The sequence below is a fragment of the Sorghum bicolor genome, chromosome 7 (assembly GCF_000003195.3).
Source record: "Sorghum bicolor cultivar BTx623 chromosome 7, Sorghum_bicolor_NCBIv3, whole genome shotgun sequence".
Taxonomy (NCBI): Eukaryota; Viridiplantae; Streptophyta; class Magnoliopsida; order Poales; family Poaceae; genus Sorghum; species Sorghum bicolor.
This window is the reverse complement of record NC_012876.2, coordinates 4,820,200-4,844,942: the sequence shown is the minus strand read 5'-3', so window position 1 is coordinate 4,844,942 and position 24,743 is coordinate 4,820,200. Positions and strand designations below refer to the sequence as shown.

The window sequence follows — 24,743 nt, the reverse complement described above, 5'->3', positions numbered from 1 at the left end:
ACAAGAGAATTCTGTGACTGTCAAGCAGGAAAGATATCAGCCGAGTATGGTTGACGATGATGTGTCAGCTATCTGAAGCACAGCTGGACCAGCCTTTGAAGGAGGGAAACACAGCTGATCAATTGGGCAAGTCAATCTTACTGCTGCTTGGAGTTGTGGTTTCGAGTACCCTTCCAGTTTTGGTTGTGTGATGGGGGTTTGAGCCATGTTACCTCTCCGAAAACATTTAAACTATGGAGAATTGGAGATGGCACCTCTGTGTGCTTCGGGTGATGTCAATGACACTCCCATGCTGCAGAACAACATAGGCAAAAAGAGGACTTGCTTCAAGCACTTCAGCCCAGCTCAAAGCTTGTTCTTGAAGCAGTGCAGCAAGGTCATCCAAGTATCTGTTTCCTGGATGAATGTTGGCATCTTTGCTAGTCTCAGAAGATTGGACCAGCGGGACCATCACAACCTAACAGACAGATAAAACTGTCAGCATTGAGGTAAGGAAAGAAAATTCGAAATCTCAAAATAACACTGTTTTTCTTAGAGAACAGGAGAGGTCAAGGAGACCTCTACTGAAATTTACTGAAACAAAACAAAACAAGTGTCCAAACAAGATAAACAAACTGAGCACAACTCAACGCTAAAGCCTAAGAAACAAGGAAAGAGACAAAGAAAATCAAAGCTATTACACAAGCTGCTCTATCCATAGCTCAATTGAGGGGAAGTCTTTTCTCTTGGCTCTCCACAGAAGCAACCTGAAAACGCCTTTGAACAGCTCTTGGCTTCGAAGGCAGGAAGGCCTGATACCTCTGAAGATCACACCGTTTCTGGCCGACCAAGATTAACACTGTTGACTACCAAGCAGAAAAATTGAAATCTCTGAACTGGAGATCAGATTGTGGGAGAAACTGAATTCCTGAACTGACCACCATGGTAAGAAATGCAATCGGACAATTTAGACCAAGGTAAGAATCTGTCAAAGGGCTGCTAAAGCCTATGTGGCACTGTGAACACTACAGACATGAGAGCGAAGCTATTTCCATTCAACTGCTTCTGCTATCTACAACATGTTTAGATTAGTCCTAACCAAACGAAGTTACACCTTGCACAAGTTGAATGTAAAATGTAAAACCCAAAACAAGACAAGAAGAGGATAATACATACATCAACTATTCAAAATTAAACTACAGGATTTCTCTGAACAACAGGCTATGGAAAAACAGCAGGTAAGTTACATTTCCTGTTGTCAGTATGACACAATGCTCTACTCAAAATTCTATCATACAGATATTTTTTTTACTGATCTCTTTGCATAACAAATGCAAGTCACACTGCCGTTATTGCACACTGAAAACTTTAAACATCTCAAATGAAACTATTAGAGCAGATAACAAGTGCTGCTCAGACTTCTGAGAATTTTGCAGAGGAGTCACCTGGTGATCCGGTCCTGAGGACGACGATGTACATGTGATCTAAGCTGCGAGGTGCGAGATAGGTCCGTGACCAGCGGCATTAGCCTCCCATGCGAGCCGGGCCGCGTGCACAGCGTGAAGCCGAGCATGTCCCCGTTCCAGTCATGCTGAAGTTGCCCCAGCTGGATCCTCAGGTTGAACACAGAGTGGTCGTAGGAAGCCAACGCGGGCCAGTAGCGATGGTCCTCGTTGAAGTCCCCTTCATCGTTCGCCCGCACGTGCCAGATCGTCCGCGCCGGATGCTGATGCACCCCGGGCCAGCTCCCGGTGCGCCGCCAGAACAATAGGCCACGGCGGCGTCCCTGAATATGTTGCAGGTAACTGAATGAACAGCGGTAACTGAACTGAATTCGAACAACAGCAGTAACTGAATGAAACATGTCTGAATACACACAATACTGACAACGGAATGTTCAGAGACCAAATTCTTTCGGAATTTCTCATAGAAATCCGAAAAAAAAAACCAATGCGATCGATCCGGTATGAAACGATCGAGCAAGACCAAATAGCGCAAATCATTCCAGTGCACATGCAGCACATCGTAACAAAGCTAGCCGAGGTGAGTTCCATTATTCCAATGCAATGCGAAGCCACGCACCTGAGGCTGAGGTGGTGCTTCTGGAAGGGGTAGCGGTGCCGGGCTCCGTGGGACGACGTGGACCGTCCACTGCATCATGGTGGTGAGCCCGCGCGGCGGCGTCGGTTGCGGTCGACGGTGACGAAGGTGTTCCACCTGCGGAGCCTGCCGTTGGCCCGGAGGTCCAAGTAGCCGAAGCGCAGGCGGACGTAGTGGTCCTGGTTGGGGGCCACCAACCCTCTCGACACTCCACCTCCGCCCTGGACGTTGTTCAGCACGTCGTTGGGCGGCTCGTAGCGGTCGCCCTGGCTGGACGGCGCGGCAGCCGCGGTGGCCGGCCTGCGCCGGCCCGTAAGGGCGAGAAGGAGAGGTAGCGGCCGTAGGCGGCGTTCTGGAGTTGGAGGAAGATGACCTCCGCCGCCTGGTCCACGGCCAAGTGCTCCACCCGCCACACCGCCTCAAGGGGTGTGACCTTAGCAGCAGCCAGGGTACGGGAACATGGGCACGTTTCCGTTCCGGAACTTTGTCCCGAAACGTGGAACGGTAACATCATGGAACGTCGTTTCCAAATGTGGTGGAACGCGAATCATATGCAGAAGCAATCATAGAAACGTCAGTCTCAAGTGACTATGGAACTTCGTGGTGTGTGTGCATACTGCGCCATGCCCGACCGTGAGCGGCCGGCGGCGGCGACCGGTAAAAAATATAGTTGGTGATTGACTCATTGGCTTGGACCTACAATGAGCCTTGTTGGAGTTGGACAGCCCAAAATGAAACAAAATATACAACAGTAAACTATACCACGCTAGGAATCGAACTCATTTGGTTCAAAACAACACGTAAAACTACTTGAGCCAACCACCACGTCCCAGACACACGTTCCTTTGGAAAGTGGAACGCGTTCCGCAACTTAAAGGAACGAGACGAAGCTGTATACCCCCTACGTTCCAGAGTTTATGAGAATGTCGTACCACGTACCACGTTCCCGTACCACGTATCCTATGTTCTAGAAACTTGGCTGCTAAGGGTGTGACGTTGCCGAGCGGGCGCAGGGAGACCCCCCTCCCAGTCCCCGTCGGCGTGGACGTACTTGCGGTTCGCGCGGCTCTATAGGCGCACGAAGCTCCCGTCGGGGAAGAGCTCCATCGCCTGCTGGTAGTGGTGGGAGGGGGTGACGATCGCCGGCCTCCTTTCCACTGACATGTGGGTCCATTTGCTGGGCGCGGAGACGAGGCGGCCAGCCAGCGCTCCAACGAATCCTGTCCAGCTGGCGGCAATACGGCCTCGGCTGCTGCGTGCTGCGACTTGGGAAGGATCCGTTGCGACGGCATTCGCAGGAATCGCAGGCTCGCAGCCCGGCCCACTAGCCCAGGCGGCCGCACGAGCTCACCGAGCCAACGCAGTTTCATGGCTGCTCACCTAGCCGACGCAGTTACATGGCTGCTAGCCTGCTATGACTATCCAGAGACTATTTTACCGGTGTTAAAAGTTTTCATATGGCATATCTAAACTTTACAGGCGAATAGTTTTTGCAAATATGCCAAACAGGAGCTAGGAGGTACTCAAAAGGTATAGCGGCAGAACGCCAATGTCGTTTCTAAGGCCTTGTTTAGTATTAAATATAGATAAAAAATAACTAATTACACAGACGATTCTTTTGAGCCTAGTTAGTCTATGATTGAACATTTTTTATCAAATACAAACAAAATTGCTACAGTATCTATTTTGTAAAATTTTTTGGAACTAAACAAGGCCTAAGCATGATGATGTAACCATCTTGATATTTCATCTCAGTGAGCTTACGTAATTATTTTCCCTTTCCGGAATTCACATCACAAACAAAGAAAACAATGTAAACAGTAATCGTAGCTCCACTGCAATAGTAGAGACTAACATTTGATCAAACCAGGCCAGCAAGCGTGAACTGGGCAAAGCCAGAGCAACAATAGCCATAAACTAAAGCATTTGCCATCGTGTGCGATTAGTTTTACCACCGTTAAAAACAGCCTTGCCTTTTTACAAACTTCCATCTAATAAGAAGGAACCAAAGTATAACCTTCACCAGAATCAAAATCTCTCTATCCAGGGTCGCAATTAGCTCCCAGAAACCAAATGCCTAGGGTTCTATTGCTTCTCCGCCGCGCATCAGCTCTCTCTTCAGGCTAAAGAAAACTAAACCTACTGGTGTTTCTCAGTGACAATCTCATGTTGCAGAACAGTAGAGACAAAGAAAAGGACTTCGAGCACTTGAGCGAAGCTCACTTCTTGTTCTTGGGGCGTTGCAGCGTGAAGGTCTGGTTAGAGTCTGCATCCTCAATGAGTGGTGGCATCGTGCTCGCCTCAGAAGATGGGGCAGCAGGACTGGTCTCTCCTGATTCCTCCAGCTCTTGTATCTGGGGGTGGCTCTTTAATGCCTGGTTGTGGGAATGGATATGCTCATACGTCTTCATCGCCTGGGCCACAAAAGATGCTGGGCTGGCACTGTCGCCTGGAAGGAGCATTGTATTTGTCTGGATTTGAAAAAGAAAACATCAGCAATTTCAAATTCACAAAAGGAGACGGACATAAAAAGGAATGACAGAACTATGACAGTCTCACCTTTTGTGCCAGATTTGAGAATGCTTCGATGTATTGCTCTGCAAGTTTTAGGCTAGCAGCCTAGCACAGAAATATAATTGTTAGCATCTAAGAGCACAGATGTTGTACTACCATTTTGATAGTCAGGAATCCTGGATACCTTGGCACTGCCTTCAGTTGTCATCGCATCTGAAACCAATCTCATTCCGCGAGCAGTAGCTTCCGACTTGGCAAGAATTGCTTCGGCCGCACCTGGTGTTGATAGCCAGAATAAGTAAATTCTAATGATGGAGGGAATAAAGAAATGAAAGATCCTTTAGGAGAAAAAAATTGTAAATATTTACAATGTTCAATTTAACTAAACAGCACCAATAGCCATCATCAAATAAGGTAAAAACAGTGGTGGAATAATGCATGCTGAACGGGCTTAAAAAAAAGAGTAACACGGTAATAAGGTGTGTGGAATATCACATACCCTTCGCACGGTTTGCTAGATCCAACATAGCTCCTGGTACAACAAATGAAATATGTCAGAGTTCAACCCCCCATATATCAAATCAAATACAATACATTTCTCAAATGCGGAAGACATTAAAGGCATTCCTCTCAAAATTTCAGTATGAAGAATTAAAACCACACATTATTAAGCTAAAAGATAAAAAGGGTTGCGCAGTCATCACCTTCAGATTCAAGGATCTGGGCAGTTTTCTTCCCTTCCGATTCAAGGATTTGGGCTTGTTTCTTCCCTTCCGATTCAAGGATTTGGGCGCGTTTTCTCCTTTCTGCTTCAGCCTGCATCTCCATAGCCTGCTTAATCCCTATTGGAGGAGTAATGTCCCCTGCATTGTCAAATTTAAATCATTAGAAACATTGACGTTTGAAACAATGCATGTATTATAACTCAAATGATTAAACAGGAAAAAATGGCATACTGATCTCATAGCGGATACACTTCAGGCCCCAATCTGTGGCTGCTTCATTGATGGCACTCTGCAGAGAATTGACAGAAAACATTAGCCAGATGTAGTGGTAGCCAACAGAAATACTTGCATGTCTGATGAACAAAGAGAGACAAAGATGCACACAGAGATCAGAGAGAGAGGAACAACAGCTAGCAAATCTAAGAAGCTTTTGGGCCTTTCATTGTAAACATAGTACAAAATCATTTGATAATAATCAAGAGTCAAATGTTCAATGGTAAAGCAATCATAATTTATCAAACAAATTTACAAGTTTCCAAACAGTAGCTTAAATAAACTGCATGAATATACAAATAGCTGTTGTTGAAAGCTAGATGATGAGGTTCAGCTTCTACCATACACAATGAGCCAAACTAATAATATGTTAAAACTGCAACAGCTTCCATATGTTTCAAATGGACTATATCATAACTTGGTAAAGCATTGACCCTCCTAGAGATCATCTAATGCAATGGCATTCACTTTCTTGTCAAGGGATTCTATACAACACATACCATATTTCCACTAGGATGCCAATTTGGATGGTCTCTTCATATGATCCAAAAATATTACATGGATGGTAGTACAGAAACAAGATGGAGAGACTATTAATCAAAAGAGTACAAAACCTAATGCATGTTAAGTTTTTTCCCACCCTGAATGTATGGTATGGAAAGTTGAACAAAGAATTCAAGATGGGAATAAGAATCCATACCACAATTTTCTCATTTAATGCATCTCTCTCCTCAAAAGTCTTGTCTAAGGTTATCTTCCCAAGTTCACTTCTCATGGTTGTTTGTGCAAGTTGTAGGACAGCATAGATTGGATTCTCCACACCATAGGAAGCAAGGTAGGGGTCCATGATCTGCAAAATTCAACAAATAATGAGTTTCTGCTCAGCACTCCAAAGCCTGAATAAACAACTTCACTGTAGAGGAATTTCCCAAATCTGACCCAAGAGCATTGCAGGCCACTCGAGTTGATGGTACTAAGAATAACACATGCACTTACCACAGTAATACTTTACTACAAAAAACACAGATGGATAGTGACTTTACATCAAAACAGAATGGACTGAATTATACATCCATTCATAAGTTCCTATGACAAATATAATGTTTGCTATCCTATTGAATAAAACAAAACCAGAATAAAGCATTAGGGCCAAACAGCCACTCTACCTCGAATGACACAAACTACCATAAATGAAAAATGTAGCTAACCAAAATAAACAAAGATTGGTCCAACAGACATTAATATCACAAGGAAATAAGCACTATGTTTACAATCACAACAACTCACTCAGTTGGGTTTTGATCAGATGCATATATCTATGGAAGCACTAAAACTAGTATGATCCACCTGGAAGCAAACTAACCAAATCACAAAAATACACATTTCCATACCCAAGGTTATGCTGAGTTCTACAAAAAAAAAAATTGTATAAATTTTTGTCACCGGGATAATGAAGCAATAAAATATATGTCACATCATCATTGGTTCTACAGCCCTGACAAAGCTTTGATTCCAAATCCAAACAAGGAAACATAAATCAAATACAATATTGTATCCAAAAAATTAGGAACATCTTCAAGAAGTTAATGCATGGGAATTGTGTGGCATCTTCAACTTGCTACAGTCATTGAGAATGTGCCTAGGCATTGATCTAGGTGACCAAGGGTGGTACCATCTACAATGTAGTGTAGCCACTAGCCTGAAGGGTATAATACCATTGAACCCATACAAAAGAGTGCACAACAGTGTCAATCTTCATCTATTGTCCAAGGAATTATAATGAACTTCCATAATAATTACCCAATTCATAGTAGGCAAAGTGGCAATGTCCTACCAACAACATGATGCCTATCCTGAATTCCAGATTCAAGTCGACATTTAATCGTCATCTGAAAAGAGCTTGAGCTTTGCTTTGCAAATGGTCATATAGCCTAAATATTTTTGTCCTGGGATTTATAAAATGGCATCATCATATGTTGCAGGGACAAGTCAGGTATTGAAGAGAGACCTACAGTGTCAACTAATGCATGCAAAATAAGATTGGAAACCGAAATTTCAGTATTTAGGCTTCACGATTCGATTCTATCTACTACACTAACCAAATCAGAAAACAGGAAATCATGAAATCCACATAGAAAACATCCTCAATTGCAAGTTGAACTAACTAAATCCAGGAGCCATCTATACTACACCAGGCAAATCACAAGCTGGATCAATCCAGTTGACACCAACTTTTACCATATGAAGCGTCACACCCACCCATCCCTGATCTACCGACAACAATCTGTATGGAGACCGCAGAGGCACAGGCGAACAAGGGGAGGCAGGCAGTATTACCTTGACATAGATGACGCTGTCGATCTGTATGGTGACGTTGTCCTTGGTGATGGCGTTCTGGTGGGGGATGGGGATGGTCTCCTCCTTGAGCGAGTGCACGTAGGCGATACGGTCGACGGCGGGGATCAGGAGGTGGAACCCGGAGCCGAGCGTCTTGAGATACTTCCCGAACCTCTCGATGACGAAAGCCTTCTTCTCCGGGACTATGCTCACGCCCCAGTTCACCGGCGGCTCCGGCGGGTCGAACCTGATGAGAGCAACACGCGGCACGTCCAGGGGCGTCAGTCTTAAATTGCATTGCGGAACGTTGGAGAGGGCGGAGAATGGGGGGCAAGTGGGTAGGGTTTTACTTACATGGAGCTGTCGTCGCGCGGGTGGAAGCGGGAGAAGGAGCGGGACGAGGCGGGGGCGGAGCCGCCCGCGGCGGCGAGGTGGCGCGGGAGGAGGAGGAGCTGGCGCGCGGGTGCCGCGGATCGCCGGAGTAGGCTTGCCATCGTCGTCGTCGACAACGGCGGCGGCGGCGGCGGCGGCGATGGAGAGTGCGATTTGGAGTAGACTTGGTGGGGCTGAGAAGGGGGGTGAACGGAGAAGGGAGGGGCCTCTGCACTTGGAGTAATAAAGGCCGGACGTTTCGCTGTGTGCCCGTAGCAATTACGACGCCCGGACCAACTTGTGTCCCAAGATGCGTTGCGACAGACTTCTGTAGCAAGAAACGGGGTGGTTTTTATAATTCTGTAATATCTAACCCACAAAAAAGTTTTTTAGGAATTTATTCGGATAGATTAAGTGTGTATTTAGTTCCTGTGGAATGTAAAATACAAAATATTAAATATTTTAGAATAAAGAAATACAAAATGGCAAAAATTTCAAGGTCAGAATCTAGAATGCAAAATAGTAACTATTTTGTCAAAAAATTTAAAATGGTGCTTAGTTTCATTTTGTAGAGTGGTGAACCAAAACCCAAAATTTTTTTATCCAAATAGGGAACTAAGGAGGCCCTAAGTTGGTCACAAGAATTGCTTTATGTATTTTATTTTTTTCCAATTTACAAAGAATAAGATTTGTTAAGTGGAAGCGTACCTGTAATCTAAGGTCTTGTTTGGTTCCACTAACTAAAAAAATGCTAAAATAGTTTAGTTCCATTAGTCATCTAAAAGTAGCTAAAATAGTTTAGTAAGGGGAAACAAACAGGACCTAAGTCTAGAGTATATGAATTGTTTTTGTTTTTGTCCATCTCCTGGCCATGAGCAAAAATCTTATCCATGTTCCGGAAGGAGAAAGTTTATGTCATCTACTGATGTACGCTTTTCATACCTGAGGATATCTCTGTAGTTATTATTGCTAACGATTTGTTAGTTGACGAGTAACAAATATACCCATCTTAAAGAAAATGTCTTCTGAATTTCTGATGTTTGAGATCCACGTGCGGCTCGATCCCAATTTGCGTGGATTCTCGGTTTCAGACTTCTTTCCTTCTCCTTTTTCATTCCTTTTCATTTTGGCTAATTCTATTTTGGGCCGCTAATATAAACGTGCGGCCCAACACAGCTGTTTATGTGGTATGCTCCTTAGATGGGCCGAGAACACATTCGCTGAGCGTGCTGGAGCCTCGTGTGATCACTGATCAGTGTTGCCTCTTACACTTTTCTCTTCCCTTAGAGACTCGAGAAATCTTTTTTTTTTTCTTAACAGAAAGAAAGGGCAGGAACTTGAAATCAACAAGGAGGAAGAGACTAGAGAAATCATTGTTGATCGATACGAGGAGTTTGCAATCAATTGGCTTATCTGGTGCGTAGATGGTGGATCATTTTCTTAAACCGCTGCCACACGTTTCGTTCACCCTTGATCACTCCTGAATACAGTAATTTCGCCAGTAACTTTGCAATCTTGCATAGTTAGCTTCCACATCTTTTTTAGAAGCAACCAGTGGATCGCTGTTATGCCGTCACATAAAGCTGATACAGTGGCATTGTTGGATGAAGGCTCATTTTCTCATGCTCAAAAAATCTGAGAGCTGTGTATTTGATGGGAATCCAGTATATGTATATACGTGCCAAAATGGGTCTGTTCGAGAAAAAAAGTATATGTGTACTGCTCTGATTAAAAAAAAAAGAAACAAAAAAAAAACTTGCCTGAATCGATGTCCGAGCATGTACCTACATACAAGTACTGCATTGGGAAAATTGGTGGCATGACAGAAAGTACTATCAGGCCGTGTTTAGTTCTCGAACAAAAAAATTTCACGATACTGTAACACTTTTATTTGTTTGTGGTAATTATTGTCCAACCATGGACTAACTAGGCTCAAAAGATTCGTTTCGTAAATTTCAACCAAACTGTGTAATTAGTTTTTATTTTTGTCTATATTTAATACTCTATGCATGCGTCTAAAGATTTGATGTGATGGGGAATCTTGAAAAATTTTGGGTTTTGTGGTGGAAGTAAACAAGGCCTTGGCATTGAGAAAATTGGTGGCATGGCAGAAAGTACTCCTGACAGTAAACTGGCCTGCATTGGGAAAATTGGTGGTTTCAATCATTCTAGCACCTCAGCATGATGACGCTGCAGTTCAAGCACATGAAGAACACGAGAGAATAGACTGGATTTAGCTAGATCCAACGTGGAAAGTGGAACTGTCAATATCTAACAACTGAAAAAGGCTTTAGATAAGGCAATGGACATTCAAGAAGGAGAGGAAGCAGAACAGTAGTTGTGGCCTGCAATGCAAGGGCTTCATGTTTGGACTCCAGGACATTGAGTTGCTGGAAATCTGGCCTGAACAGGGTCACCCATGGCAGGAGAGAGGGGAGGATGTCATCTAGAACAGGTGCGGCTATTGTGCAGCATCTTCAGAGTTCTTCCACGAATCTGCGTATACGTTCAGCACTTCATGCATGTACGAGCACAAAGAGTTGCAACGTCAGAAGCCACAACCCTGTGGGCTGTGGAAAGTGCAATCAGCAGTGAGAAGTCTTAGCTTTATTTAGTACGAACTTGATGTGCACGTTTAGTTTTGGAGCCGGTGGCAAATTGGATCTATAAGTAGTGCTGTGAGATTATAAGAATGCTAGGATCAAACAAATATATGCATATCCAAACTGAAGTTTTTTTGTCAGCTTGAAGGGAAGGAACTCGATCACTAAATATAGTACTATGAGCAAAGGAAATAGTTCATATTTGGTAGTATTTGGCATGAAGGCCAGTTAATTAAGAACATCGGATAACAAGGAATATACAACACAACCGCCGGCTCTGCATCGTCTGTGACGGGAATATGGGGCGGATTGAAGCTGTCGAGCCAGATCTAGATGATCGCCGCGCCACGGTCTTCGTCACACATGCTATATAGATGTAGTATACACACTCACACGCCACCATCCATTTCTGCAAGAAGCTTATATACCATAGGAAATGACTTAGTTGGGGAGGATAGGAACTTCTTCTCAGTAGCCATCTTATTTCTTTTTTCTTTTTGGAAAAATTAGCCGCCTTATTTCTTTGTAGTCCATAAAGTCTAAGTTAACTGGAGTTTCTCTGAAGATGCACCATGGCAATCTGGCTAGATGACACACCAGAAGTCAGAAGAAACTATGAACAAAATCCTCCACTCAACCAAGCGATCGACGAGACGCTCATCGTCATGTGAGTAAGACAACCAGCGTGCTATGTGGCGAATAATAAGTTAATTGAGTCTACACGTCAGGCGTGATTGCTCGATCTAAGCTCTGAATGAAGAGCAAGTAATTTGGCTTTTGGGCCGGCGGCTGGCCGGCCGGCTTCGTTCGGAAATAAGAAAGAAAGCAGGCGACGGCAGACGGCGGCCTGCCAAAAGAGTTATCCGAGTGATCGACCCGCAGGCCGCCCGCAGCGCCGGCGCCGGCGCCGCCGCCCTGGGAATTAAACTTAAACCCAGCAAAACCCCGCGCACACCGTTTCGAGACCGACCCACACTCGGCCGCTCTCTTAATTTGTCGCGAGACTCTCTCTCGCCATCGCCACCTGCTACGAACCTCCGGCTGCACTCTGTCTGTCCCTGTTCCTCCCTCGCGATCGAAAAACTAATTGTGAATCCGGCGACAACCCCGTTCGCTTGTCTTATCAGCCCGTACTTTTTCTACCAAATAATAGAGCCAGAATTTTAAACTTGGGTATTCCTACTTTCACAAAGTTAATCTATAACTTGAAAATATAGTCAATTATACTGCAAGTTAACAACTTTAAACTAATATTTGCTTTCTACAATATAGACTTCTAATTGAAATGCTAGTTTTTTTACATGTTTTGAGCTCAAATGTGTAAAATACTATATATTATAGCATTATACATTTATATATATAAGTGTATACACATATTTACATAGAAATGTACCAAAATAGTTGGGTATTCCCGGAAATACCGGGGAATACCCCTAGATCCGCCACTGATTATGACTTTTTAGACCAGCGATCAGGCTCACACCTCCCCTCCAGATATGTCCTGACAATACAAGCTCCTCCTGATTCCGGTGATGCTGCATTCAACTATAGAACTATGTGTTGTAGGGCTGCAAACCCTCCAATTTCATAATAAAAAAACACTAGAACTACGTGTTTTTTTTCCCTTTATCGACATGGACAGCCCGTGCACAGTGTTGCGACGACGAACAGTAGCAAAGAAGAAGCAGCAGGTCTGCATGTGTGGCAACGACGACAGAAACTACCCGACGACGGCCACCGAGTTACACGTTACGTAGATCACTAACGAACTGCACCGTTGTCCTATACTACTACTACCTTAGGCCTTGTTTAGTTGCCAAAAAAATTTACAAATTTTTTCAGATTTCTCGTCACATCGAATTTTTAGACGTATGTATGAAGTATTAAATATAGACGAAAACGTTTGGTTGGAATTGATGGGACGAATCTTTTGAGCCTAGTTAGTCCATAATTGGATAATATTTGTGAAATACAAACGCAAGTGCTACAGCGTCGATTTCAAAAAAAATTTGGAACTAAACAAGACCTTATCCGATTTTCCCCTCTACTAGTTACTGTAGACGCCTGCGAGACTGCAAGATCGTTCAGGACAACTATTGCAAGGTAGTGCAGCAGAATCAGACAACACCGTACGCCTTGCCGGCCACGCGCTAACAAATGAAGCTAGCGATTAATCACTTTGTTTAGTAACTACTGGATGCATGCATTGCTCTTATTAATAAATCAGCCAGCCCCCAGCCGTACGTCGCTCTCTGCAACTTTTCCCTTCTCGATTAAAAAGCTATAACCGCGCATGCCAACAAAACCTCTGTGATCATAAGTGACGTGTATAAAACCCCACACTCCTCTGCCTCAGCTCCACCGAGGTGTAGCCTAGTACATCCTCCCCACGCACCGGGCCGGGTTGGGTCAGGGTGCAGTACCGTACCTTCTGCGCGCGCGCGCCAGCGCCATGGCGGCCTTCGCCATGCTCTCTCTCGTGCTCCTCCGCCTCTTCGCCGTGCAAGCAGCAGGCGTCGGCGTCGTCGACGACGGGAGGTCATTCACGGCGTGCCTGGCGGCCGCCGGCGTGGGCAACGTCACGACGCGCGAGTCCCCCGCGTACGCCGCCGCGCTCCTCGTCTCCGTCCAGAACCTCCGCTTCGCGGGCGCGGGCGCGCCCAAGCCCTTCGCCGTGGTGGTCCCGGCGTCGCTGCAGGAGCTCCGCGACTCCGTGCGGTGCGCGCGGGCGGCGGGGCTCGTGCTGCGCCTCCGCAGCGGGGGCCACAGCTACGAGGGCCTCTCCTACACCACCGACGACGACGACCGCACCGCGTTCGCCGTCGTCGACCTCGCGGCGCTCGACCGCGTCGACGCGGACCGCCGCACCGGCACCGCGTGGGTGCAGTCGGGCGCGACGCTGGGCCAGACGTACCACGCCGTGGCGGCGGCGGCGAGCGGGAGCGGCCCGGCGGCGGCGCTCGCGTTCTCCGCGGGGTCGTGCCCGACGGTCGGCTCGGGCGGGCACATCGCCGGCGGAGGGTTCGGCCTGCTGTCCCGCAAGTTCGGCCTGGCCGCCGACAACGTCGTGGACGCCGTGCTGGTCGACGCCGCGGGGCGCGTCCTGGACCGCGCCGCCATGGGCGAGGACGTGTTCTGGGCCATCCGCGGCGGCGGCGGCGGCACCTGGGGCGCCGTGTACGCGTGGCGCGTCCGGCTCAGCGCGGTGCCCGACCGCGTCACCGCGTTCGTCGTCAACCGCGCCCCGGGCTCCGTCCGGTCGGTGGCGTCGCTGGTGTCGACGTGGCAGCACGTCGCGCCGTGGCTGCCCGACGAGTTCTACATCTCCGCGTTCGTCGGCGCCGGCTTGCCGGAGCTGAAGAAGAAGAAGCTGAACCGGACCGGCATCTCCGTCACGTTCAAGGGGCTGTACCTCGGGCCGGCCCACGAGGCGCTGGAGATACTGACGGCAAGGTTCCCGGAGATCGGGCTGTCGGATCTGGACCCGAAAGAGATGAGCTGGATCGAATCCGTGGTGTTCTTCTCGGGTCTGCCCGAAGGGAGCACGGTGTCGGATCTCACGGACCGGGTGCTCCACCAGAAGAACTACTTCAAGGCCAAGTCGGACTACGTCCGCCGTCCGATGACCTTGGAGCAACTGATCAGAGCCATTGACCTCTTGTCCAAGCAGCCCAAGGCGTACGTCATCTTGGACCCATACGGTGGCGCCATGGATCGGGTCGGGTCCGCGGATCTTCCGTTCCCGCATCGCAAAGGTAACATCCATGGCATCCAATACCTAATCGAATGGGCGGCTAGTGACGATGATCACAAGGAGGAGTACATGGATTGGTTGCGCCGGTTCTACGACTTCATGGGAGCATATGTGCCGAAAAAACCACGAACCGCATACATAAACTATATGGACCTTGATCTTGGAACCAACAATTGGTCGGGCCATCGAACCGACAACGACATTGATAAGAGCCCTCACCCAGAAGTGGAGGCGGCACGAGCATGGGGCGAGAGGTACTTCTTGGGAAACTACGATCGGCTAGTTCGTGCAAAGACATTGATCGATCCAGAGAACGTGTTCCGCAACGCGCAAAGTATCCCGCCACTTGGAGGCGTCCAATGCATGATTAGGAGCACACGTGGCATCTCGCCCAAGATCACATCCAATGGAAGCACGTACGATAGCTAGAGCACAAGAATATAGGTTAACTTTATATATACAATACATGCATACAAAATATGTGGGTGCGGTGTTTTGATTTCATCTTTTGGCGCGTTGCTTTCACGGTGCCGTCCGAGAAGGACGAGTTGCATTTTTTTTTTTTGTTGGAGAGAGGTGGTTTGGATTATTGAATCCTAGCTAGAGGGAGCAGAAAACGAGAGATTATTAGGTATTTTGATGAAGTGACCAAGGTCACGTCAATCTCTTGATCAGAAGGTGTGCTTTCTCGCTAGTGTTAGTGTCCTTGTTGATAACGATCATCAACTTTTGTATTGGTGCAAGGTTGATTAGTACTAGCATTCTCTCTCTCTCTCTCTCTCTCTCTCTCTCTCTCTCTCTCTCTCTACACATTAGCAGGGGACTAGCAAAGCATGCCTGTTATTGTTGGACACATCTGTACCTGTACGTTATATGGAACCCAATATGTGTTGGAATCGAACTTCGTATATATTATCACAGGACGCGAGTTGTTCTAACTTTTATGACACGGGCACGAGGGTGCAAGGGTAGTTTGAGCAGTAAAAAAAATGGGACAAAAGAATAGCTAGCAGTTTTGGAGGTACAAAGGTAGGCTGGAAGAAATGCTTTGCTCTTTGGCAAGAAAGTAGAGAAGAGAGATAGAAATTTCAAAAAAAAAAACACCATATAATAATTAAGGGTACATCTGATGGTGTGATGTCGCCAGTGTTAGTGTCCTTGTTGATAACGATCATCGTCAACTTTTGTACTGGTGCAAGTTTGATGGGTAGCGTTCTCTCTCTCGCTGCTTTCCTGATGCTGCAAATTAGCAGAGGATGAGTCTATTCTTCCTTGTCCAGTGTATAGTAACAAGTTAATAACAATTGTTAAGAGGCCTATATATGTCATGTTAAAGAAAGCATGGATAATCTGAGCTCTCACAGATCTGATGCTAACACTTACTATTTATTTATTTATTTATTTATGGAAAGATGGTAACGTATTAGAGCATTTCCAACCGTTTTCCATCCGGCTCTTCCATCTTTAATTTTTTTTGGCAAAATAAGGAAAAAAAAACCCTCTCCAATAGTTTGGTATCTTCCCTCTCCATCTTTCCCAACCTCGTATCTTGAGTGCGCAGCAGGAAGAAAGACAGGATTCCAGGTTAGAAAAACGCAAGAGAGAAAGATTTGGTGGAACGGCTTAAACATGTAGAGAAACAAATTCAGGGTTCCTGATACAAAACATAAGACCGGGTCGTAGAAAAAAGTACCGAGAAAAAAAATTAGGATAGAAATATAGGAAATTATTGGAGATGACTACTTTTTTTCTGCTTATACTAATTTAGATGTTGACAAATACTATATTTTGAGGAACAAAATATAAAGATCTCTTGGAGATGCTTTAGTAGTAACAACTTTTGAGCTGTTGCACTAAACTTTCCTTGCCCTGTTGAATTTTGGACATCTGAAAGGCCCACTAATGTTACAAGGTAGGCCCATTCATTTGAGCTTGGGAAAGTGACTTGTTTCTGATGTGGGCTTTGCGTGGTATGTTGGAGACTGATAACAATGAAAATCTTTGCCAAATATGGGTCCGTGTTTTCCAATAGGTAGTGCTTAGTTTGCCGTTTGTTGGTTGAGTTTATGTTGGTAATAGTGGATGTTTTTTTTGTGAGCTTCTTTAGACAACTGATGAATAGATGGGCTGGGCATAAGCATGCATGCTGCACTCAAATAGTCAGTAGTCAACTACTCGCTCTCTCTTGTAATGTCGATTATGGTGGTGTTTAGTTTGCTATAGAATCCAAAATGCAAAATGCCAATTACTTTGGAGTGATGAAATGTAAAATGCAAAAAATTTTAAGGTCATGTTTAGTTCCATCCAAAATACAGAATTTATTGTCCTCGTGAAGCCTCTTGAGGCCAAAATCCAAAATGAAGAATAACTACTTTTTTGCAAAAAATTTTGCATGGTGTTTAGTTCCATTTTGCAAAATAATGGACCAAAACCCAGAATTTTTTAGAAAAAAATAGGAACTAAACACCCCTTTAGAGCTGGGAGGTTAAGCAACAATAATGGAGGTGTTTAGTTCCTATTTTGCAAAATGGGAACTACCAATTTTTTTTTTGTGCTCCAAAACTTAACCTCCCTGTTTCACGTCGAGCGCCGGTGTAGTGAGACAATATGGCAGTAAGGGTTTTAAAGTGTTACATCTACTCTTACTGTTGCTGCTACTCTCTATTGTATTAGTTTTTTCTAGGCATTTAATATTTGTTCTAAAAACCTTGTAATTTGTTAAGTAGTAGGACTGTCACGTTAGTATAGGATGTATGATCACCAGCAAGCGTTGGAAGGCAACCTAGTGCTTTAACCCGCTGATTTGAGAGCAAACATAAATAAACAAACATGTTTATACTATTAATCAACATTCATTATCTGCATGCAATGTTTAATGTTGATATGAACCTGAGTATCTATATTTATTTTATATAAGCTATTGAAATATGTCTTATATTTTTATATATTATTTTATGTGACATTTTTCTATGTCTGTTAGATTCGAAATCAAATTATTTAATTATTTAAATATATTGGATGCATGTCACTTTTATCCATAGTTATACCATACCCCTAGCCCAACCACAATATCTATCTTATATCCTATTGGTTTATGTAACCTATCACTATGTAAAAAACTGTAATATCCACCAACATCCTCTATGGACCCGAGACAGAACACGCGTTTTTTATATAAATTTACAGACGCGTTTTCAACATGCTTCTGTAGTAAGTCACCGATTAGGGTCACCGGTCCAGCGAGATCAACACACGTCGTCGTGTTGTTAAAATGCATCTAAGGTTCGTAGTTGGGACGCGTCTGTAATACTAGTTCCTTACTCACAGACGCGCAAAAAAAAATCTAGTTGGGTTGTTCCACGAACCCAAAAAAACTCTAGTGTATCCGAGCCTCACGTATGCCCACACGCTCCCCGACTCCCGTCCCCCACACTCCATGCCTCCTTGACTCTAGTCCCCACACTCCTTGTCTCCCATTCTCCTTAGCCAGCTCCCCACTGTTCCGGGCATGTGGGCCGCGATGATGGGGAATTCTAGCACGTGGGCGGCGGCGGCAGCTAGATCCCAATGCAGGGGGCAGTGATGGCGGGATCTTGGCACTGGCAACTGCAGTAGCAGGTCAGGATCCTAGTGCAGGCGTCGACTATGGTAGGATCCCGCATGGCAACTACAATAGCAGAATCCCGACATGTGGCCTCCTATAGCCCGATCATCTAAAGTCTCCTCCTCCACGACACTACTACTCGTGCTCATGGGTAACCCTAGGCCCGTCACTCCTATAGTCTTGCATCTGCATCCTGCAATTGTCTGTTGTATATAATTTGACGTAAGTATGATATATACAAGACAATGGCATTGGGGTTTATTTTTTTGTTTTTGTAAATTGTTATCACAGATGGTTACGCACGTTTGTGATAAGGGGTTCCTCATAGACACATGTTGGTTATGAGCATTTGTGGTAAGGGTTGTCACAGACACATCTTAACCTCTACCCTCTGTATGAAACATAATCACATACGCGTGTTAGTATATACTACAGACCGTATTAAGGTGTCTATAATAAGAAATAGTACAGACGTGTTATTAGAGACGCGACGAAGTGCGTCTATGACGTCTCTAAAGGAGCGACTGTGATGTGCTTTTTTTTACATAGAATTTTGGTCTCGTTTTTTCTTGCTCACTGCTCGTCTTTTTTTTTTTTTTTTTGAGAGAACCATCTTTCGTGCTATCCTGATCAGCCCTCCAGATATTCTGCGGCAACAATCTGAGCTCATGCCCAGAAAAGGCATAGAATGGACGTAAGGCATGGCCCAATTCATTTCCCTCTCCATAATTCTTTCTTTTCTTTGCGCATATATCTCGATCATCCAAAATAAATATTTGCATATGAAATTTAAAAATTAAAACTTTAACCAAATACCTTGTTAAGAAAACTATATCTATGGATCTGCTAGCTGTTAGATTTTGATAATTTGTGAGGTACAAATACGCTGTAGTGTTCGTGACCAAATTTGGTAAATTTCGAGTAATCTGGGAAAACCAGTCCACCCAATTTTTCAAAAATCCGGCAGTCAGTTTCGAATGAAGTACACTGACCGAAAGGATTTAAACATTTTGTAGCTCTCCTCAAGGCAATCAAAATTAAATGTACATGTGGTCACTCTACTTGGCCGATTGACACATCTGGAATCGATCATATCAATCTGATCCTTTTTTTAATTTTTTTTATGTCTTTTCCGTTTGCCATATATATTCCTAGCACCAGGCATTGTTTTCTCTCTTTGTCTCCATGGCATCATGAGGCCACCCTGACGGACCATTGCTAGAACAACAATGCCTCGTTCCGTATGTTAATATATTTTATAAAAAAACTTGATCATATATCCAACTATAATCTAATACAATTCTTCTTTCGTCTATAAAAAAATAATTTTTAATTTTAATTAAACCAACTTGACGTTTAGATATTGATAGTTTTTCTATGAACTTAGTTAAAGGTTTTCTTTTTTTAAGAAAGAAGGATTCAGGACAAAGCCTAAGTGAACTATATAATTTTAAAAAGGAGTAGGTTCGTAAAAAACAGTATAAGTTTTTGTTTCTTAGAGCATCTCCAGTAGTTTGGTAAAAGAACTCCCTATCTTAATATTTTAGCAAAAAAAGAAAAAAGCTTTCTTTAGTAGTTTGGTAAAATAGCTCCTTAAAAATATAAAGTTGTCAAATATACTCCTTAACTCATAAATTTCCAAAGTCAATAGAACTCTCTATCTCTCCTCCTTGGACCTATTTTCACGTCATTTCTCGTACAGTCTCCATTGTCGCCGTCCTATATATAGGTCAATGCTATCGCTCTGTGCTTGCCTCTACGGGTGTTATTGATCTTTGATTCGAAAGCATGACATGTTGCCTTCATATGTGCATAGTCTGCTATCTTTATATATGCTCATCATTTACATTATTGACCGGAAGGCATGAAAGCTAGGCACGCCTTGCTGACCGTATAGAGCTAGTGCTTGCTTCAGTGCGGTGCTGACAAAAGGTGCAATTTTCTTTTTAAAATTTTATGAACAATATAATAAAATAAAAAAATCATTAAATATAGGTCCTACTATATATAACTTTCAAAAAGTTATTACAGGAGGCTGTTGGAGAAGAACAAAAATTAATGTTACTATTTTTTTTGTTAACTTGCGAAATTGATTAGTTTACCAAGTAAATTATATAACTTCTGGAGATGCTCTTAGTTAAAGGTAGTGAGAGGTCGTTTTGTGTCTTTCTATCTAAAAAGAGAACAGTCAAGCAAACTTCGTGGTCTAGTGTTAGAGCTGCAGTTATTAACAGTAAGCACTTGCAAATGAGTAGCTAGGGAATGACAACGCCATGACCCAACCACCGGGCACCAACACAGGCCCGGCCATTGCCATCACGCTCAAGGCATGCAACGGTCATTGCACCTAGCTACGTACAAATACAAATCAATCCCCTCTCCATCCTCCCGCCACAATTCATCAAACCACCCGCGCGCCATAAAAACACATCGTCTGCACGCGCGTACGTGCCGCGTACTATATCCATGGGCTGCCATACATGCTGGCCGGCGCCGGCCGCCGCCGTGATCAAGGCCGGAGCGATCTGCGTGCTGCTGCTCCTGCCGGCGGCGGCGCCCGCGGCCGCGCAGGCGCCCGTGGAGGCCGCGGCGGCGATCGAAGCGGAAGGCGACGGCAATGGCACCACTCGAGGCTCGCGAGGCGGCGGAGGAGGAGGCGGTGGTGGTGGCGGCGGCGGCGGCGGCACGCGGAAGCTGGTGAGCAGCATCGACTGCCAGATCTGCGAGGCGACGTGCCGGGTGAAGTGCCTCGTAAACAACCTCTTCCAGTGGGGCGGGTGCTACCAGCGCTGCAAGTCCGACAACTGCAACGACTGGTGCCGGTAGCACAGACGCCCATTGCTGCCTGCCTGAATGCATGCATGCATGTCTGCACACATCGGACGACCGGGCTACACACATGTACCAATTACACCTTTCCTCCATCTACATCCAACGTATATACATACACATAAACGTACGTTACTACTGCTGGCTGCTGCCATGCATCTACGTGTATTTTACGATTACCCAAGTTTGTACCAGCTGGTGATTTTTGAATAACCGAGTTGTTTGTAACGAATGGTACTCGACTACTCGTAGTACGATTTAAGTATGATGATTGTTTTTTGTTGGCGAAGTACCACTACGTTCATCCATCGCTGCAAGCTAGCAGACTGGTACAGCCGTACAGGAAAGCTTTTGCATAGATGGACGATTGGTAACCTCAGCGCAAGCCTCTACAATAACACCAGTGTTAATCAGAGACTAGACGGGATCCACGTCTGTCTCTAGAAATCAAGAAAGAATGGCGGATTTTCCTATTTGTTGTCTTCCACATTTTCATCAAACCAAAAGTTCTAATGCCACATGTGACACAAAAAGGATAAAATTGTGAAGTAACGACATTGTTGTGGATCTCTTGATCCGGTTCCCTTCCCTCTCCACAGCAGATGAGACGTGAGGAAGTTGTAGATGATCTTCTGTATCCCTTCTCAATAGCACACCTGATGAACACAAAAGAAAACAAATATCGTGAAACTTGTATTTCTTATTTATTATAGATCGATATAAGTTTCTTTATATAGTCTTAACCCTTCATGGGTATATTTGGTATGAGCCTACAATTACGTTAGGGTTATTGTTTCCTAATAAAAATAAAAATACCACACATATACGTCACATGGACACAACTTTTGGTAGATTTTGATGTTTGTTATCTTTCACTTTCAAAGAAATCTGAAATGACAAAAAAATGACCACACAAGTACAACATGTATCCCCCGCGCTAATATGAACAACTTACAACAGAAAATCAAAATCTAAAATGTCAAAAATAAAATTAAAAAGTGACAGCACACATGCACAGCACGTAAACAACTTACAACACAAAATCAAAATTTGGAATGACACAAAAAATAAAAATAAAAAATAGCAGCACATGTACAACAAGTATCCAGCCAATAAGAACAGCTTACAGCAGAAAATAAAAAAAATCCACAAGGGTGACAAAATTTGTGACAAAATTTTGAATCATAATGGTACAGAGAAAAGGGTGATTTTTTTTAATCATAGGAATATAGTGGACCTAAGGAAAGAATGAAAAATTTGATGCATTTTATAACCGAGGGCAAAATCGTCTTTTTTGCTAGCCGTTACCTACTGTTACAAGCAAAGTTGACCGAAGTGGCACCTGGGGAAAGAAAATTTTATACAAGGATACTGAGGAGCTTTTTAAAACTTCAATGGTACATAAGTCATTTTAAATTTTTATAATGGCATACAGGTAAAAAAGCTCAAACAAAACTTAGGCTTTCAACAACACCATCATCATCTTCAACTGCATCAACACCAACTGCAACATAACCATCTACATCCTTGGCATAGCATGGTTAGACAACACTAAGATGACCTACTGCAACTTCAGCGCTAGGGGACAAATTCAAAATGGGGCAATCTCACCGACATCTATAGCAGCACTACACCAACATCTACGCTACTCAGAACCTTTAGCATAGGAAATGCACACAACAAAAGTTGTGGTAGTCTCCAGGAAGGAGGTCGCTTACTCCTCATTGCGTATACACTAACAATATAGTAGAAGGATGCATTGACAGGAGAAAAAGGGGACATATGTCATGGCTCCACAATCCCAAACGCCATCATCACGACACCACCTAAGCAACTATACAAAGTGTCACCACCAGCATATATGGTTGTCATCATAAATCCTCACCATGGGCGACATAGCAACACCGACTTGGTCACTTGAGGAAGAAATCATTGCGAGCCCCTACAAATGCTTCTATTGCCTAGCACCACCACCACTGTCACCAGACGACAATCCCATCTTAATTGAGTGGTTGACAAACCTGCAAATCTTCCTAGACTTTGGAACTCCATCAACAATAGTGGCGTACATCTCTAATACATCGACAAGTATGACAACTCCGGACATCCACAGAGGTCGCTTCCCCAATATGAGTCTTGGGATGCAATCTTCACCAACATTTAGGTACACAACAATAGGAATCCCACATGCCCCATGCATTAGAATCTACCATCTCATTCTCAAAACTTCCCAAGACATGACATCAACCACTGGGACATACTACCAATTGATCAGCTACATCAGTAATGCCACCAACACAGAGATCAAGATACAATACCTCATCCTCAGCATACATGTAGCAAAATTTGGAGAAGCTCTCTTTCCCAAGCAACATCATCAACTGGGCAAGAATTCAACATGAGGACACATCGAGTGAAGACGGGGGGAAGATGTCACGCACCTAAATAGAAACCCCCCCATATAAGGCCAAATGGTCCAAGCGAGGCCTTGGACCAAACCCTAGCCGACCACCGCCTCATCCAAGCTTGGCGCACGACCTAAGGGTGTGTGTGTTGAGGGGAGCAGCGCCGCCACTGCCTCATCCGGGAGTATCAAGAGTAAAAGGAAAGTGTAGGAAAGAATTAGGAAAATAAGTAAAGAAATTGCTTAGGAAGTAGTATTGAGTTTATTAGGAAATAAAATAGCTTTGCTTGTAAATAAAGCAGTCTAGATCTATAAGGACGCTTTCGTTAGTTTCTTAGAGACTAAGTCAAGATTGCTTAAGAGTCAAGTCTCATAGGACTATAAATAGAGGAGTAACCTTTCAATCTTAATGAGAAAGTTGGGCTTCGGCTCTTTATCCTATCCCTTCTAAACCTCGGTCTTCTCCCCAACCTCTCCCTAAGCACTGCCACACCTCTGCCCTCATGCCGTCCCCAGCGCCAATAGCAGCCGGCGTGGCCTCATGCCACTGCCACCTAGCAGCGCCACCGCCCCTTGCCACCGTAGTCACCGCCCCCATCCGGCCAACTCCTACCAATGTTGTGCGCCACACGTCTTCATCTTGTGGGCCAGGCCAGCTCTGATGGTGCGGCCCATGTTGACCCATGAGGGTTTAGGGGTTTATATCCCCACAGGCAGGAATTTCAACCGCTTTTTTATTAACCAAGATGGTTACAACAACCGCCTCGCAAAATAGATTAACCGAGGCGGACTCCCTTATAATGCCTGCCTCGGTTAATGCATATTAACCAAGGTGGGCATCCTAACGTAACCGTCTCGGTAAACCATTAACTGAGGCGGACATTTTAACTCCAACTGTCTTGGTAAATCAAGCCCAGCACGTAGCTCAAGAGACCCAGTTCCAAAGTCACATATATATACTAAGCCTAGGGTTTCGACTCCTCACACCCTCTCTCTCTGAGCCGTCGGCTGCACCCGCACTCCTCTCTCTCTCTCTCGGAGCCACTGTGCCCTTCTCTCTCTCGTGAAGTCGAGTGCGAAGCTTGACGCGCTCCCTCCCCTCTCCTCATGGCTCCCTCCGCTATCGGTGTCCCTCTCTCCTACCGGCATTAACTCCCCTCCCCTCCCAGCGGCTCTCGATCTCCTGCACGGCGCGGCACCACCGGCAACAACATCGAGCGGCTCCTTCCAACGACGCCCCTAACCTGGC

The 24,743-nt window shown here is 44.8% G+C and overlaps 3 protein-coding genes and 1 pseudogene across 3 annotated transcripts; 2 read left to right on the top strand and 2 right to left on the bottom strand.

Annotated features, from left to right (window-relative positions):
- Positions 1,153-3,186, bottom strand: LOC110436779 (annotated as a pseudogene).
- Positions 3,894-8,540, bottom strand: LOC8080843 (stomatin-like protein 2, mitochondrial). The gene is made up of 9 exons (XM_002443850.2): positions 8,283-8,540; positions 7,929-8,175; positions 6,292-6,441; positions 5,550-5,607; positions 5,298-5,456; positions 5,093-5,125; positions 4,778-4,869; positions 4,639-4,698; positions 3,894-4,550 (listed from the first exon to the last, which is right to left on the bottom strand). The coding sequence occupies exons 1-9, from the start codon at positions 8,420-8,422 to the stop codon at positions 4,299-4,301; spliced, it is 1,191 nt and encodes a 396-aa protein (XP_002443895.1). The 5' UTR covers positions 8,423-8,540; the 3' UTR covers positions 3,894-4,298.
- LOC8080842 (reticuline oxidase) lies at positions 13,261-15,431 on the top strand. The gene has a single exon (XM_021464613.1). It carries the CDS (start codon positions 13,356-13,358, stop codon positions 15,084-15,086), a length of 1,731 nt encoding a protein of 576 aa, XP_021320288.1. The 5' UTR covers positions 13,261-13,355; the 3' UTR covers positions 15,087-15,431.
- On the top strand, positions 20,728-21,306 carry LOC8080841 (RNA-binding protein cabeza). The gene has a single exon (XM_002445044.2). The coding sequence runs from the start codon at positions 20,728-20,730 to the stop codon at positions 21,085-21,087; it is 360 nt and encodes a 119-aa protein (XP_002445089.1). The 3' UTR covers positions 21,088-21,306.

Excerpts from the sequence above, each read along its gene's own strand:
- LOC8080841 (XM_002445044.2), top strand. The coding sequence starts at position 20,728 with ATGGGCTGCCATACATGCTGGCCGGCGCCGGCCGCCGCCGTGATCAAG.
- LOC8080843 (XM_002443850.2), bottom strand. The coding sequence starts at position 8,422 with ATGGCAAGCCTACTCCGGCGATCCGCGGCACCCGCGCGCCAGCTCCTC. Across the intron at positions 5,126-5,297 it reads CCAGATCCTTGAATCTGAAG|GAGCTATGTTGGATCTAGCA; the intron begins GTGATGACTGCG and ends TTGTTGTACCAG. Across the intron at positions 4,699-4,777 it reads CAACTGAAGGCAGTGCCAAG|GCTGCTAGCCTAAAACTTGC; the intron begins GTATCCAGGATT and ends TTTCTGTGCTAG.
- LOC8080842 (XM_021464613.1), top strand. The coding sequence starts at position 13,356 with ATGGCGGCCTTCGCCATGCTCTCTCTCGTGCTCCTCCGCCTCTTCGCC.